We start from the raw sequence: 16,752 nt of genomic DNA, 5'->3' as shown, positions 1-16,752 counted from the left end.
GTAATCAACGCTGGCAACCCCCGCCCTTCAGCTACAACCCCTACGCACACACACACAAAAAAAAAGGGTTGCTAGGAGTATATAGATTGTGTTGTGTTTGGGTTGTTGTGATCATTTTAATTGACTTTGCGCACGAGCGCGCACTGATCTCTATCTGGATCTGAATGCCACATCCAAATGCCGGGCCACTTGAAAAAGGCACCACTAAGAGAACATTTGGCCACTGCCTCATCGTGTCAGTCAGTCAATGGGTTTAACGAAATTCCCGATACGAAACTCGAGCAGTGCGATTATCCAAGCACGGAAATGGACATTTAAGATGCATGTCATAAAAATCTCAAGCCGATGGCAGCTGTCAAAATAAGGAGACGCCTCCTGCCAAAGATGCAGTTCGATTTGGTAAGGGGGGAGTTCAATGCACTGCACTACTTAACTACAAAACTGCTTCGACTATTATGAATTGTATTAAACCAAAGTCGAGCTATGCTTGCCCTAGTAATTCATGTATCGCACTCTCTTTTGTCTCTCTATTCTGTGAACTCGCCACGACTTGCTCTTTACATAAACCCACCACCAAATTCGACAGAGCAGAGATCGAGCTTAGCGCGACTGCGTTGCATGCATGTAACAGCGAGGGGTGTCTTACAACTTGCTTACGAATTGATTTGTGTTAAATGTCAGCAAAAGAATAAGATACATACATTCTAAAATGATTTTCGTAAATCATATTGTTTAACTTATAAAATACTCTGTTCTTTACGTCAAAAATGAAATGAACACTTGAAAAATGTATAGACAACTTAATAATATTACATATATGTTTTTGAAAATACCTTTTTCGCTAAAAAAAAAAATATATTATTATACTTTTTTCATTTGTAACTTAACTTAAATTTCTAAAGCGACACAGTGTAATACTAATTCACACACAATTTTGACACACTATTCTCGTATTTTTAAAACAAAGTGTGCAAAAGTATATATAGCATTACAAATAATTTTAGTATATTAACTCTTTACTGCAATAGTTAAATGTCCAGCTCAATTCAATTCGCTTCAGAAACAACATGAGTTACCCTCCCCATCAGCGCAGTCGCTGCTTACAGTGCGCTGCTTTTACTGCTGTTAGCGCTGTCGCAGTCGCCGTTGCTCAGCACACATTCAGTGCTCAAGTAGCCGTCGTGCCAGACACAACGTTGCGCTCTCTCGTTGTCGCTCGCTCTCGCGTCCGTTACGTTACGATCTTTTTCAAGAGGTTGTGCGCCTGCGCAACTGGAAGTTTGGAATTGTGGAATTCTGCTGCCGCCGCAAGGAACTCTCTTGAGTTCGCAGTCGCGACGCGAATATTTTTTACATTGTTGTGCGCTGTCGTTTGTTTATTAGTTTTTCGCGCTCGAGTGTAAATTTCCTGTGTTCAGGTTTATTTCGTGGGGAAGGAGAGAGAACGGAAATGCAACGAAAAGGAAATCAAACATACTTGTATGACAAACGGAAATTGAATTGTGTGCAGCATTGTACGCTGTGCGAGTGCGCACGAGTTTGAATTAAATTAATTGAATCAAAGCAAAAACGCCAATAATTTGTGGTCAACATTTTGAAGAAAATAATATAAAAAGCAAAAAAAAAAAGGAAAAACAAATTGAACTCTGAAAGCCAAGTCAACAGTCGTAATAAATATACATAAAAGATAATAACAACGATAATGGTGAATTGTGCGTCGATTTAGCGACGGTCTCGGATGCGGTTGCAAACAGCAAAGATCGACACAATAGCTGCTGCCGCTTTCATTGATTTATTGCCAAAGTGTAAATAATTGCAACAAAGTCGCACAAAGTGTATTCGATCGAAACTAAATGAAACTCAATTGAATTGAAATTCCACCATTAACGCGAGTTTTTGGACAATTTCGAGAAACCGACACAAAGGCAATTCAGAATCACATTTATCGAGCAAACGCGCACAGATAAAATAAACACCCCAGTGTGGTAAGTAACCAATTAACTAAAATTAGAAACTCATAGCTTGGATTCACTTCATCTGGTAGAGTAGTAATAATCATAGTAAGTAGAGTGCAAGTCACTTTTGTAAAGGTTACAACTCGCTTACATTCTTACTACACAGTGCAGCCTGCCTCAAGGCGCACCCAGGCAATGATGTGGCAAATATAACTAGCTAAGGCCGCTCCTCTAAATATACATACCTATATACATATATAAGAGTGTTGATTATGCAAGGTTCTTCAGCTGAAGATTTGCAAAAAAAACCACAGAGTTTAAATTGCACTTCACGTTCTCGCATTTTGGCAATTTTTACTCTTGAATTATGGATTACGAAACAGTTTCTTCTATGCTAGCTAATAGAGCTGTGGTATTTGTTCTGTTCTGTTTTTGCCAACAAAAGCTCTGCCAGAATTGGCTTGAAAGTGGCTGGCTGACTGGCTTATCATAACAAAAGAATTGCCTTTCGCAATCAAGAAAGAAAATTGTTGACGTATAGTATAGAGAAATAAATTACGAGGCGCTCGGCTTCGACTATTAAAACGCGATTTGAATTGCTGATGCTGAAACCAAACCGATGCCGCAAAAAGTTCGATGTCGATGCTTTCAGTAATTAATATCGTTGCTAATCCAGCAGCAGGTTGCGGCTGCAAAATCAAATCAAGAGTTCCATTTACTTGAAATTCTATTGGAATTTCTAGTTTGCCCTTGGCTAATGCTCATGTTGATGCAGCGCTATAATTACATATGATTTTCTGCGGTTGACTCACACTCAGACAATTTCAGGTAATTGTCTGTTGAATTCAATTCAACAACAATGAACAGTGAACAGTGGCAGGTATATCTCGGTGTATCCAATTGTCTTGTTCTCTCGATAGTGTCATTAATTTTAAGAGTCTCTCTCTCTCTCTCTCCTTTCCCCCGCCGTCCGTGTGCATTGCATTTGAATAACAATTGAGGTAGAGAACGGTACCACGTTTATTGAGATTCGAATTTCGAAAAGGGCCAGCAAAAGTAAGCAACCCTTTGGGCCCGAACCCGGTCCCGGTCTCAGTCCCAGTCCCGAACAGGATGTTAGACCGGGGGCCGATTAACATATTTTTTTTTTAGATTCTTCTTCTGCTGTTGACTTTATCGTATTTGTTTTTCGTCTGCTCTTTGTCTGCTCATTTGTCTTTGTGCTCAATGCCAACAACGCAATCAAAGTTTCTGGCCATTCATATGTAAATCGTAAATCTCCACAATATGCGCCTAAGTCTTTTTCTCTCTCTCTCTCGATCTATCTCTATCTCGAGTATGTAGACTGAGATGCAACTTGAGCTTGATTGGAAAGCAGCTAACGAGTTCGGTTTGGTGTTGATTTAACCTTCTCGTTGAGCTGAAACTGTCTTAGTTTCACTTTCGTTTCAAAGAAGCTGACAACAATTAAAGTTTCATTCAGCATTGATCTTAATTTTCACCTGCTTCGCTTTGTCTGGGGAGATTGATATTTCCGATGCTTGACAGATCGCTGAAAGATCTACAACAATTTGCACTTTCGTTTCGATTAACAATATCGAATAATTTAATGACACACACAAATAGTAGTATATCTATGTGCGATCGTTTAGTATATAAACTTTCTAGACGCGTATAGTGTCAAGAGAATTGATTTGCATAAATGATTTGCCAGCACAACTTTCACGCGACCCAAATGACATTCTAGCTGAACCCATTGGCGTTAATTGTTCGTCGAGATTATGGCTAATTATCCACACAGACAAGTACACGTACTCATAGTCATCGTAGACGGCAACACAGCTGCCAACTGCCAACTGGCAACTGCGAACTGCCAAGTGATCGGAGCAGCTGTGCCATCTTGGTAAGAACTCTTGACAGCTAAACCACTTTGGGCCAAATCGAGTCAAAGTTGAAGCTCAGGTTGTAGCTGAAGATGATTAAGATGAAGAAATGCTAATGCAGAATCACGAACTTAAAAGTAATATAATAAAAAAGAAAAATAAAAGCATCGTATTTGTGTCAAGTCTATTAACTTATGTGTATTGTAATACTCGGTTCAGTTTCCCCAGTTCCTCGTTTTCTTTTGGCCATTTCTGAGTCTCTATCTATCGCTGTTGTTGTTGGCGTCTGTCTGGTCCATTTGCTGGCCATGTGCTCAGCCTCTATTAAGGTGATTATTTTATCAATGTCGCACTGGTTGTCATTGTCATTATTGTTTGTTATTACTGTGAAACACTTGTGTGCACATACCAGAGCACAATTGTCAAGTGTGTTTAGAGCTGTGCTAATTTGTGTGTGTGACAAACAATTCATTTGGCCACATAAATTACGATCTTAAAGTGCTCGAGCTGAAATTGAAATTGAAACTGTGCCAAAGGCATTCAGCAGATACCAGCAGTCATGAGTACTCATACCCAAAAAAATCGAGTACCCGTATTTATCAAACAGCTGTTCAGAAATTCCGTACCCAAACCCAGGGGTTAATGTTAATGTTTATAAAACAAACAAACCTTTGGCATATACCATTGTGCCCAATTTGTGTTATAATGATTCGTTAATTATCTCGAAAAAACACGATAACAAAAACGATACGAAGTTCAAACACTTTAGTGTTTCAGTTAATACGGTGTATATGATTTTATTTATTCACCCCACATTGTATAGTGTATATTATTTATTAATGCAAAACAACACGATATATTGCCAAAAAATATAATGAACAGCCAATATGTAAAACCAAAACCTTGATATATGACATTTAAATGACGTTATTAATTATTGAAAATTATAAAACAAAGTAGTAATAAAAATAAAAAATTTTAAAAAAGTTTTTGCTTTCAATTATTTGAGTTGCCTCCTGTGAGGATTGAACTCACGACCCCTGGTTTACAAGACCAGTGCTCTGCCACTGAGCTAAAGAGGCGCTTGAAGTTTCGCTGTCTGATGTGCAGCACACTTTACGTGAGCAGAACAGTTCTTGGCAGAACAAGTAAAATGTTAACAGCACAAGTTAACAGCAAACTGTACACTTAACAGAAATATTTGACAAGCAGTGGAAGCTAACAGCGACTTGCTTATTTGCATTAACCGAGTCGTCATGTGTTAAATTAAATGTTTTTGCTCTGGCTGACTGTATTAGAAAACGAAACAGGTGTCATCTCCATTTTAGTAATTGAACAAAATAATTTGCATTGCCCATTACGACGACAACAAATACGCAAATTGTGGGCGCACTGAGCTCATCTCACAACAATTTGTAGGAGCGCTTCAGAGAAACAAAAGTGAAATATCGTACATTAATAAACATATTTATAGGTAGGTTTGTTTATACATATACATATGTATAAAAATATACATATAAACAACAAGCTGAGCGGCGACGACAACGTCGGGTAGGCAACACCTTCAATCTTCAAACGCGTTTAAATTGGACATTTTATACGTGGGGGGCAGGCGTCTCCACAGATATTTCAGCTCTCTCGAATGCACAGCAACAACAACAGTCACGTTAATAATACAGCAACCGTATAAATGTTTTGTGCGTTATGTGTGTAATTTGAAATGGAATTGCTTTTGAATTCGTGCATTTCATTAGCATAAAAAGCTCATTTCAATTTTCGTACAGGGGGCAAAGCTCAAAGCAGCGCGTGGGAAGTCTTGGAAGTTGGCGATCAAACGATTTGAGCTTTCCACTTCTTCGAGTTGCGCGATCTTAAGCTGCATTCTCATCGCACTTACGTCGAGTATTACAAGTAATTTATGCAATTGTCAACTGATAGGGATCAGCCATAATTCCAATGCATATTTATGGGCAAAGAGAGCAAAGCAATCCGGTGAGGCGTTTAACCACACACGAGTAGTTTTAACCAAGAGATGATGCCTGCCCATAACATATAAAATAGACATCAACAAACTTGACTGCCCATCGTAATCTCGAAGAACTGAACAAACTGCTCCTCTAATTAGAATTTATGGTCATGATCAGTGGCAAGGCAGTTTTCATCTCAGATAGTTTTGATCTCCCGCGAGACCTTTCCACACGATTGACAAGTTTTGCGGCGACTTAAGCGACACCAATTTCGAAATCTGTGACCATTTTTCAGGTCATTTTCGGTCAAAGTCACAGCTCGAAAACACGAGCTAACGAGCCGTTGATAGACCATAAGACCGGAATCCGGAATCCGAAGACAACGAGTTTCATTCACCTTGCAGATGTCCCAGTTGCTTGACCAGCGCAGCGCGTCGCCATCGAATGCAATTTGTGTGAATTTCAACATAAATTTAACAGTACATTTGCAACTTGTTCTCGTTCTTGGTTACACGCAGTAGTCATCGTAGTGGTAGTTATACAGCCTGTTCAACTGTTTAACCCGACACCTGCCTCACCTCTCGCACCCTGTGCCACAAAGCGCGGCTCTTTTTGTCAATTCGTTGTTTCACTCTTGACTAACACCGGAAACTTGCTGCCGCCTCTCTTCGTTTGGCTAAATGAATATACTAGAGACGAGGGCGGTTCATAAAAATATATATAGATTATATTCTGTTCTGCATTTCTTAGTTTAAGCAAAGTAAATCGATGGAACAGAATAAATATTCCGAAATGAAAAATTGTTTTGTATCAAGTTGAAGAGGATCAAGAACCCACAATAATGCTAGTTTGACCATTCTTGAAATAAGATTGTTTTTAGGAACAGAAAAATTCTCAATTAAAGAAATTATTATACTAGTATTAAAAATTTAAATTTTGGTAAATCTTTTGTATCACATTTGAGATTTTAATAATGTGGCATATATTTAAAAAAAGATTTGGTATTCATATATCAATATTTGATAATGATATTAATACTTCCTAGTTTTTAATTTTATTACTATTCTTTAATATTATGAATTTTATGTCAACTTTTAATTGTCGACCACTTTTGTTAGTTAGTAACATTATAAGCTGACATTCGTTTATCTTATCAACACAATTTGTATCAAATTGAAATCTTAAATCAAAATAAATAGCAACAATTTACTCTCAAACAATTTATCATACCACCCTCGTAGTCATATTTAGGTCCACCGCAATTTTTTGCAATGGCGACTATCGCTGGTTAATTATCAGACTATAGGCACCACTCTGAAGCTTGGTTCTTCTGGTCTAGGTCTTGCTCTTGGTCGTGGTCTTGGTCTTGGCGTGGTTGCGCTTCAGCGAACCCGACGCCCCTTAAGCGCCCACACGACCGTCTTCGGGTGTGTGCCTGGGAAATAGTTATGGTCGCCATCTCCGTTGCTGTTGCAGTTGCAGTGGGTTAGGGCCATGTCTTGTTGCACTTGTTCTTATTGAATTGCGAGCAGAACCCTTCAAGTTGGCCACGCAAATTCTGCAACATATTAAATGAGTGCTGCGAATATAAATTTCCACATACATAGTTCAACGATCGTCAAGCTTGAGTTGTTGTTGCTGGCTACAAACTCTCACGATGTAACTGACACTGCAATTTAAAGACCTTTTGACCCTGGGCAAAGCCTGCAATTTACCAACTCTATACGTATATATAATGAACTATATATGATCTGAGAATTGCTGTGAAGAAAGCTCTCTCATTTGGGTCTCGTCAGCGCGTAATTAGGCATTAATGCTAAATTAGATTAATGATGGGCCCACATTAGGCTCTCGAATTTAAAAAACATCAGCAAAACAATAGGCTACAGCAACGAGTCTTGACTAGAACGTGTCGTGTTGTAGTTCCTGTCCGTCTGCCAGTTGCCGTGTAGGCAACACGCAAACTCAGACTCAAAAACACAAACTAACACCCAAGACACCAGACAACCGACAACAGACAACCGACATCAGGCAGATAAGACTCAAAGCTGTCATGTTGATGAAGTTCTAAGTTGAATTTGTAGAACGATGCCAGCCAGCATGGTAATTAGTCTAAGAGACTAATGACTGCCTTGTTTCATCTCGAAGACAAGGAAGTTCAGCCAAAATAGCACAATGTCAAAGTGATGTTATAAGCAGATACACACCAAAAGATACAGATACAAGTGCGCTGTGATTACCTCAGATACTTGCTGATTCGTGGAATCTTTGCCACAATTAATGACAGTCCTATCTGCCAATCACAGCAGAGTTTCATTGTTGTGAAGTTCTTCATTTCTATGTTTAAATAGCGTTTTTAGATCTATTATTCGTATGAACTAATAATTCCTTCTTATAAATTGCAAACTGCCGTGCTGTGACCTCAAAAATGTAATTTTATGGTCAACTTCTAGAGTGTTTTCTATAAATGCAGCCATGCGGAACACCGTTGTAAATGATAGTAGAACGCACTTCTTGGTAACTCATTAAAAAGGAAGCTAACGGTTGCCACCGCTTCCACATGCATTAATCTCTTCGCCATTAGCATATGCAAGGAAATCTTGGGTAGCATCTCTCAGATACATTTGTGTGTCACAAGTATCTATGACGAGCTATGAATGCGACGCTTTGTTTCTCCCTTTTTATGATGTGCGGTAAAAAGAAAAAAAAAAACAAGTGAAAAGCACAAAGGCAACAGTTGCCGCCACATTAGGTAATGTGATCTATGCAGACAACCAGCAGCATCTTTGTATCTTGTACTCTATCTATATTTGTATCTGCATCTGTATCTGTTTCTGTTTCTGTATCTGTATCTGGTTGTGTGTACCTTGTGTGTAGCTATGCAAATCTGCATATCAAATGCATATCTTTGTCTTGAGGCGGCTCCCAGACAAAAGAGTACCGAGCAGCGAGTGTGTGGTTAGTGTGTGTAATTTGTATCTACCGAAAGTGCGTGCCGCTGGGAGCTCAAGCAACTGACAATCAGCAGCTCAGTGGGTTGTAGTTGTGGTTGCTGTTGTAGTTGCAGTTGCAGTCGCAGAGTCGCAGTGGTTGGAGTAACGGCATATCCAACGCCCTACAGCACATTTGCATGTCATTATGAGTACGACTATTCTCTTTTTTCTTATTTCAGTTAGCTGCAAAAGACACGTAATGATCTCAAATGTTTTAGGCCCTAATGTGGTCTTCTACACGTGCAGAGCTATCATTGGGAATTCTTTCATAGTTCTAAATATAGACGAGAGCTAATTAAACTGACTCTCAAACGAGGCGCGCTACAAAATTGTAACATGCCAAAGTTGTTAAGACCGACGAACCGAAAATTGCAGACACTGTAGAGTCGAGGATTGAAGACAACTTCAATTGTTTTAGCGCAACGATGCGGAACGCAAATTAAAGTGACTTTGAAGTGGCAACACTTGGGCATTTGGGTACCACTTGTAGAGGGTTGTGGAAGGGGGAGGGAGAGGGGGAAGGGGGAATCTTGTCAACTCGAGTTGAGTTCAAAGTGTATCACATACGTTGCCAAGCACTAACATGTCTCTTATGTGTACGTCTTGTTGCCTCTTGCAGACATCCAACGTGACTCCAATTGGACCATGGACACCGGAAGTGTGGTTAGCGAACCGATTTCCGCGCATCATCGCGCCTTCGCCAAACAGAAATCGGCCTCTATGGTAAGTGAACTCGCAGCTCGGTACACAGTTAAGTTGTGTAAACAAGCCCATATTATTATTATATTACTTACTTTATACAATATGCCCATAAATTATGATTGCTGTGCACTGGCGCCCTATTGTCTAATTCGATTATATAAGTGCGCCAATCATTTGCGGTTAATTAGCTGCAAACACGCACAGTCAAACTAGACGTAGTATAAGCATACAAGTGTGTATATAGTAGACATGTGCCAGCATCAGATACTTTACATAATTTCACGCTAGAAAGTTGAAGTTGTCGAAAATGAAATTCGCAAAAGCAAATAAATTTACAAATACAAGGTACAACAGCGAAACAGCGAGCAGACAACATGCAACATGCAACGTGTTTATTGCGCTTGAAAAACTTTATTGAAATCAGCAAGTCAATAAAACATTGCAACTATTCAATCCATGAATCCATGCATCATCCACAGACCCATCCACAATTTACAGCTATTAATTGTTAACTATTAATGCTTCGTAATGCATTTTTAAGCAACACTTTCTCGGCCCCAAGAGACGAACTCATTCCCACATTTAATCTTGCCAACGCATTTGAGCATCGACATTCATCAATTTCTTAAAACAATTTAAGATGAGTTTTAGTTTCGCAAAACACAAAAAAATTATTATATGTATGAAAGATTTCTTTGAATCGTATTCTTAATTAATTGTAATTTAATCAAAATGTTACATTACAAAAAAATCTACTCAAACTTCAGATCTTTCAAAATCAAATGAATCATTAAAGAATTCTTAGAAAATAAAAAATTATGAGACATCCAAGTTTTCGTTAAAAATTGTATTTTATGGTTAGTTGAATCAATATATATTCTTGACATCATCTGCATTAACTTTTATTATTAAAAAAATGTATTGAAATTATTATTAATGATAGTAAACATTATTATTATTGATAGTATATAATTCATAGTTTAATGCTCACTTCCACAATTCAAATTTATATGAAAACTCTCATAAATGAAATAAAATGACTAATTAAAAAGACTGTTAAGCAAACAAAAAGAATGCAGTCCCGTAAAAAGAAGATTCATCCTTTTATCCTCTGTATACGATGTTTTTGCAACTTTTTTAATGACAACGGTGTATAATATTAATAAAGTATATTGTGTACGACTCAAATTAGTATAATGATTTTTTAACGAGGAGTTGCCTTTTAATAGGCGTCTAAACACTCAAAATGTTCAGATAGCAATCAGCTTGCGCAATTAAATAAACAATTCTCATGGAAGTTTTAATGTTATCCAAAAACCGGCTAACTGCAGATGCCATCTTACTCGTAACCACCGCTTGACAAGCAGTCGAAAGCAGTGCAAAGCTTTAAAAGGCATCGTTCAGAGTGGCACGCTATGTACACATTTGATGATAAGTTGCTGATTGAAAGACTTGAAAGATTTCTTTTGAATTATAATTAAAAATTGTTGTAATAAAGGTTAGTGGGCTTATCTTCATGAAAATTCAAGTTTAAATACCGCACATACATAAATGCTATTCGTGTTACACCTACGAAATCGAATTAAGTATGTAAGCTTGGTAGAAAAAGATTTGGATGGATAAAAATTGAAAAAAAAAAAACCAAAAATTTACAGCTGCGGGTGTTCATTAGACTATGAAAACTGATTTATATATTATTTATAGATACGGACGGTACTTCCGCCGACGCAGAAAGAAACAGCAAGACGCATTGTGGACTTTCCACACACTCGGACTATTCCATATACATAAATGTACGATACAAAAGCAAGGCCTTGCAAATTAGTTAAAGAAAAAATGGTTGGGCAGTCATCCAAAACACTACAAAAATAACAACAGTAAAACTCTTCTATTGAATGACTTTCACTCTCGAAGCGAAATGATTGAAAGTAACAGTAAATTACGAGTATTTTTAGATGTTTAGCACCGATGTGGACCGTTAACTGGGCTGCTTATTAGTCATAAAGAGTGGAGTATGAGGCGTAACTTTTTGGATTTTTTTTGGAGAAAGATGCGGTAATACGAGTTCAAGTACTGACTTATTAGCATGTATGTATATGTTGCAGTCAATAAGACATCTTCTTATTTCACAAATAAATATTTAATTAGCATATTCAATTCGATTAATGCCTAAATTAGCACCCCGGGTATGTAATTCACACCCTTTGGGAGCACAAACGTGTCATATACGGTCAATTAATTTCTTCCACAGAATTACACCAATTATTCAAACTTCTCAACGCGACACATGTGGTTCAAAGTTGCAACTGATGAGAAATTTCCGTAATATATGTAAATTTTTTAATGATCGCAGCGAAAAGTCAAAAAAAGGACCATCGGACCAACCAGGAAGTTCTCACGTTTTAACTGGACAATGTCCGGTCTTGACGAGTAATTGTTGAAATTTCATCAGAACTTCCTTGCAGATGCAGTCCTTAAAAATATTATTACAAAGTATGGGGTTGATAAAGTAACGCCACTAAGTCCATAATCTTGTACTTAAGAAGGGTGTGTCACCTTTTCTACAATGGTGGTTGCTTTTTGAATGCATCTAAGACATCTGAGTCGCTGTAACGGCTGTTGCCGGCTTCTCGTTGCACTTTTTGCTTCTGCTTCGTCTTTCGCTTTGCTGTCGTTGAGCACGTAGTCGTAGCAATGAGCTTTTGTTACGTCAACTAGTATCAACAGGTTAGGAAGCTTTCGTGTTATCGCATTTATACATAAAAGCTCAAAACACTTGACAAAGCTTTTCAGTTGTCGAAGAAGTGTTCGCGTGCCAACAGCTGTTGCACTAGCAGCTTTTTCATTTATCTTACACATTTGTTTTGTTATGCGCTCAAAATTTGTTTGTAAACGATACTTGTTATTGTAAAATATTGTGATAATTAAAAATAACTAAACGCGATTTGCGGCAAACATTGTGAAGTGTTGTGAATATAGCTAACCTACAAAATACATATTGCAAATGTTTGTTAATGCTTATGTGCTAGTGAATTATCAGTGATATCAAACGGAATCAGTCGTAAAATACAAGTACTAAACCATCGCATTCTGTTAATTGATTAATGCAATGAAATACATACAAACATATGTATATAGATATTTATTTCTATAGATACTAACAATAAACACCCGAGATTAACGCAATATCACCGCGCCGGCAAAGCAAAAAAAAAATAAATAAAACAAAAACAAAGCAAACGAACGACAAGAGCTTTCAGCAGTAGCTTAAGCTCCACGCACGCACACAAAGCGAGTCAACTGTGATCGACACTGTCTTCCCCCCCTTTTACACACAACTTTCACAGCGAGAGCCAAGCCCCATTGAAATGCGAGTCGTGAGTGTTAGTCTGCTTTCGGCCTTCGTTCGGCTACCATCGCTTATTCGCTCACCTGCGCCTGTGTCGCGGACTGTGAATATTAAAAGCTTATGCGCCGTTTCACCACGATTGCTGCATAGTCAATCAGCTGCAATGAGTCTGCCGGAGCGCAAGCCATTTACACCGGATTTCTTCTTTCGTCAAGTGCGTAAACAGTCGTTATCTGATACTCTTCTTTTGTGATGTAATCGCTAAATATGTGATGAAATTGAAAATTTCCAACAGCTGTTCGATGGCGAGAGCAGCACCTACAGCTATCTGCTGGCGGATGTGGGTACCGGAGAGGCAGTTATCATAGATCCCGTGCTGGAGCAAGCTAAGCGCGATGCGCAGCTAGTAAAAGATTTGGGCTTCAAGCTCAAATATGCCAGTAAGTGTTGGAACTATGGAGTACAATGAACTCTGGACTTAAAACCACAATTTCTGTAGTCAACACTCACATGCATGCTGATCACATCACCGGCAGTGGCTGGCTAAAGCAGTTAACTGGTTGCCAATCAATAATTGCTGGTGCAAGTGGCGCCAAGGCTGATCGCCACATCAAAGAGGGCGACCGCATTGAGTTTGGACGGCACTCGATCGATGCACTGGCCACACCTGGCCACACCAATGGCTGCATGAGCTATGTTATTCAGGAGCAGGGTTGCATTTTCACCGGAGACACTGTCCTGATTCGCGGCTGTGGACGAACCGACTTCCAGGAGGGTAGTTCAAAGAGTCTCTATGAGAATGTGCACAACAAGATCTTCAGTCTGCCGGAGAATTATCGCATCTATCCAGCGCATGATTACAAGTGAGTTGTGAACTCGGATTTCTGTACAAACTTTTATCTGGATTATGTTTACAGAGGACAGCTGGAGAGTAGCGTGTGGGAGGAGAAACGTTACAATCCTCGTTTAACGAAAACTCTCGATGAATTCATACAGATCATGGATAACTTGAATTTGCCCTATCCCAAGAAAATCGGTGAGCATTGGGAAACCTAAATCCATGTTTAAAACCAAAGCTAAAAGTATTTTGTGGCTCTCTTACAGATGCTTCACTGCCTGCAAATCGCGAGTGTGGAGTCTATGATATACCCAAGGAGTAGGCGTCACATAATACAAAGAAGTTTACAATGACTTTGTAGGGATACGGAAATTTTTGTCGTGGCTCAACTCGCTCTAAGCTGTATTTCTTACCATTTCGGAAGTCAACTACACTAAGTTTGGACTATTCCATTGAAAAGCTTTACTAAACTTCTGTCATATTTATATATTTTTAATAAGCATTTAGGAAAACAATAAATTCAACAGCGACTAAGTATATCTTAGTTTTTTGTAAAAAATAAAACTATAAACAAATTGATTAATTATTTACATCTAAAAAAATGGGTGCAAAAAAAATACAAATGTTAAGAATTGGGAATTGAGTATTGAATTAATAAACATATCTTTCTTTATTTTAAATCGAGTTATTCTAATCAAAATATTGGATTTCTTTCAACACATTTGATAGAACATAGAAAGCTTAAGATTTCGAATGACTTCAGTCATTATTTCTTCGCCTTTATTGAATGTCTCTCATTGTAATCTAATCAACTTTCTTCTCCTCTCTCCCCGATAGACCATTCTCAACCCGAAGAGCTGTGCCAGCGCAGCCAAGTACAGTCTGCACACTGCGTCGGAGAGCAATCATGACACGCAGCTGCAACTGAGCAGCGCTGCCTCACATTGCTCCACAACCGGAAGACGTCGCAAGGGCGGCTCCCTGGGCGGCACGCTCTCCTCGCGCTCCACACGCAGCGAGTCGAAGGAGTTGCGGTCCGCTCTGCAGGATCGTGAGGCTGTCATACAGAATCTACGCATACAGCTCTGTCTGGGCAAGCTGCCACGCCCCAGTGGCCCGCCACTGGACGAGTCGGAGAAGCCAGCTGCCGAGCAGAAGCTGAATCGCCTCAAGGCAGAGGCGGAGAACAAGCGTATTAAGATCAAGAATCTGAAGAGTGCGCTGGAGAAGTTGGACATCACAGAGTGAGTAACACCTCAACTCTTCTTCTATATTTCAATTACTAACAGTTCTTTCTCAGCAACATTGATATACGCATTCGACAAGCGGAGCTGGAGTATGCTTTGGGCCGCGAAGAGCTGCAGATGCTCTCCATCGTGGAGGAGGCACGTGCTCTGCAAGCGCGCTTGGAGAAATCCAAGCCCGAGGCTCAGACGCTCTACAACATTATCAGCTCCGGTGTGTCGCTGAGTTTGCATGCGGTGCATGCCACTTCTGGACGTTGGGCAGCTCAACAGCGACCCGATCAGCCGGGATTCTTTGTCGAGTGGGCACTTGAGGGAGATGGACTGTACAAGGGCGATCGCATATTGGAGATCAATGGACGTTTGGTGACCAGCAAGACGAAAGAGGAGCTCCAGAAGCATGTGGGCAATTCGGGCAAATGTCAAATGGTTGTGCTGCGCAAGAAATCCGTACCCATACCACAAAAGCAACTCGACCAGGAGAAGGAGAACAACATGCGACTGCAGCATCGCATTTCCTACCTTGAGGAACAGGTGCGTGAGCTGCAGACTGTCAAGGAACAGCAGAAAAAGCAGCCACAGAAGCAACATCTAACAGCAGCGACAACTCAATCGAATAGTGCGCATGTGACCAGCATTAGCATATCATCGCCACCCTCACCATCCACTCCGCCAGACAAACCGTTGATCTTTCAGCGTGGCAACTACATCACCACCTTGGTGGGTGGCAAACCCATTGAGCTGGTGGGTGATGAGCTTCCGCCGGCGCATGTGACCAAGACGCTGATCAAGGAGAATACTCACATCGATCTGCGCGAGCGTCTACCCCAATCACATCTCTATTCCATGCCCTCGAAGTCCTTGTCTGCCTCCAAGATATCCATCAACAGCGACTCGGCCTACATGCAACAGCAGCGGCGGGAGAAGGAACGTCAACGGGATCGACACGAACGACAGCGCGAAAGGGATCGACCACGTGATGCACTGCAGCAGCAACAGCAGCTGCATCGTGAGCATTTGATGAGTACACACGCTCGCAGCGTGGAACACCTCAATCACTACAATGGGTAGGTTGCATTAATAAAGAGATATCTCTTCAAGTTTACTAATGAATCTTTCTTTTATGCACAGCCTGGAGCGTCGTAGGGACACCCCACGCCAGAGTGAGGCTCAAACACTGCGCGCACGTCTGCCCAGCGACATGCGCAGCGTCAAATCCCTCGACTTTGACAGCGAGAACGAATCAACGAAGCCGTCCACGGAATCATCACGCACTGTTCGACCCACGCCGCCCAAGAAGCCACTTCGTCTCTCCTTGCAGCGCGCTCAGAGTCTGCAAACAGTCGAACTACATCCCTGCTCCGACTTGGATCGCAAGCGACCCATGAAACGGGTGCACAACAACAGCAGCAACAGCGGCGGCTCCTCGCCCAGCGATGAGGGACAGAGTCACGGCTCAGGTGCAGCTGGAGCAGGTCTCCTCATCGAGAACTGCAGCCCCATGCACACTGCTTCGCTGGGACGACACAAACTCATCTGAATTATCTCATATACATTATATATACATTAGTGACTATTACAAGTACTTTAACATCATCTGGAATTAGTTTAGAATCTGGAGAATCAGCTGCTTCGCAGTAGATTTCCTCAGCAGGCGGACATGTGCAAAATTATATATTAAATTTACAACTCATTTCTTATTTACTTACATACATATATAGTATATATAATCGCTGTACTTACCACATTTATTAAGTAGGGCTTGGCTATTACGAGTAAATTGATTCAGCTTCATCATTTCAAAAGCTCGCGCAAATCGAG

At 40.1% G+C, this 16,752-nt stretch overlaps 2 protein-coding genes and 1 non-coding gene across 3 annotated transcripts; 2 read left to right on the top strand and 1 right to left on the bottom strand.

Annotated features, from left to right (window-relative positions):
• Positions 1-1,153: 1,153 nt before the first annotated feature.
• On the top strand, positions 1,154-16,681 carry LOC132788950 (uncharacterized). The gene is made up of 5 exons (XM_060796645.1): positions 1,154-1,985; positions 9,418-9,521; positions 14,525-14,931; positions 14,988-15,998; positions 16,063-16,681. The coding sequence occupies exons 2-5, from the start codon at positions 9,444-9,446 to the stop codon at positions 16,469-16,471; spliced, it is 1,905 nt and encodes a 634-aa protein (XP_060652628.1). The 5' UTR covers positions 1,154-1,985; positions 9,418-9,443; the 3' UTR covers positions 16,472-16,681.
• On the bottom strand, positions 4,849-4,920 carry Trnat-ugu (transfer RNA threonine (anticodon UGU)). Its single transcript has one exon. It is a non-coding gene; the product is annotated as a tRNA-Thr (tRNA).
• On the top strand, positions 12,302-14,270 carry LOC132788951 (persulfide dioxygenase ETHE1, mitochondrial). Its single transcript, XM_060796646.1, has 5 exons — positions 12,302-13,063; positions 13,145-13,289; positions 13,349-13,712; positions 13,767-13,885; positions 13,954-14,270. Exons 1-5 carry the CDS (start codon positions 12,869-12,871, stop codon positions 14,007-14,009), a joined length of 879 nt encoding a protein of 292 aa, XP_060652629.1. The 5' UTR covers positions 12,302-12,868; the 3' UTR covers positions 14,010-14,270.
• Positions 16,682-16,752: the final 71 nt, after the last annotated feature.

This window comes from Drosophila nasuta, chromosome 3 (genome assembly GCF_023558535.2).
Source record: "Drosophila nasuta strain 15112-1781.00 chromosome 3, ASM2355853v1, whole genome shotgun sequence".
NCBI lineage: Eukaryota > Metazoa > Arthropoda > Insecta > Diptera > Drosophilidae > Drosophila > Drosophila nasuta.
Note: the sequence above shows the minus strand (reverse complement) of the source record. Positions and strands in the feature narration are given on the sequence as shown.

Excerpts from the sequence above, each read along its gene's own strand:
- LOC132788950 (XM_060796645.1), top strand. The coding sequence starts at position 9,444 with ATGGACACCGGAAGTGTGGTTAGCGAACCGATTTCCGCGCATCATCGC. Across the intron at positions 14,932-14,987 it reads GAGAAGTTGGACATCACAGA|CAACATTGATATACGCATTC; the intron begins GTGAGTAACACC and ends GTTCTTTCTCAG. Across the intron at positions 15,999-16,062 it reads CACCTCAATCACTACAATGG|CCTGGAGCGTCGTAGGGACA; the intron begins GTAGGTTGCATT and ends TTTTATGCACAG.
- LOC132788951 (XM_060796646.1), top strand. The coding sequence starts at position 12,869 with ATGCGAGTCGTGAGTGTTAGTCTGCTTTCGGCCTTCGTTCGGCTACCA. Across the intron at positions 13,713-13,766 it reads TATCCAGCGCATGATTACAA|AGGACAGCTGGAGAGTAGCG; the intron begins GTGAGTTGTGAA and ends TTATGTTTACAG. Across the intron at positions 13,886-13,953 it reads GCCCTATCCCAAGAAAATCG|ATGCTTCACTGCCTGCAAAT; the intron begins GTGAGCATTGGG and ends GCTCTCTTACAG.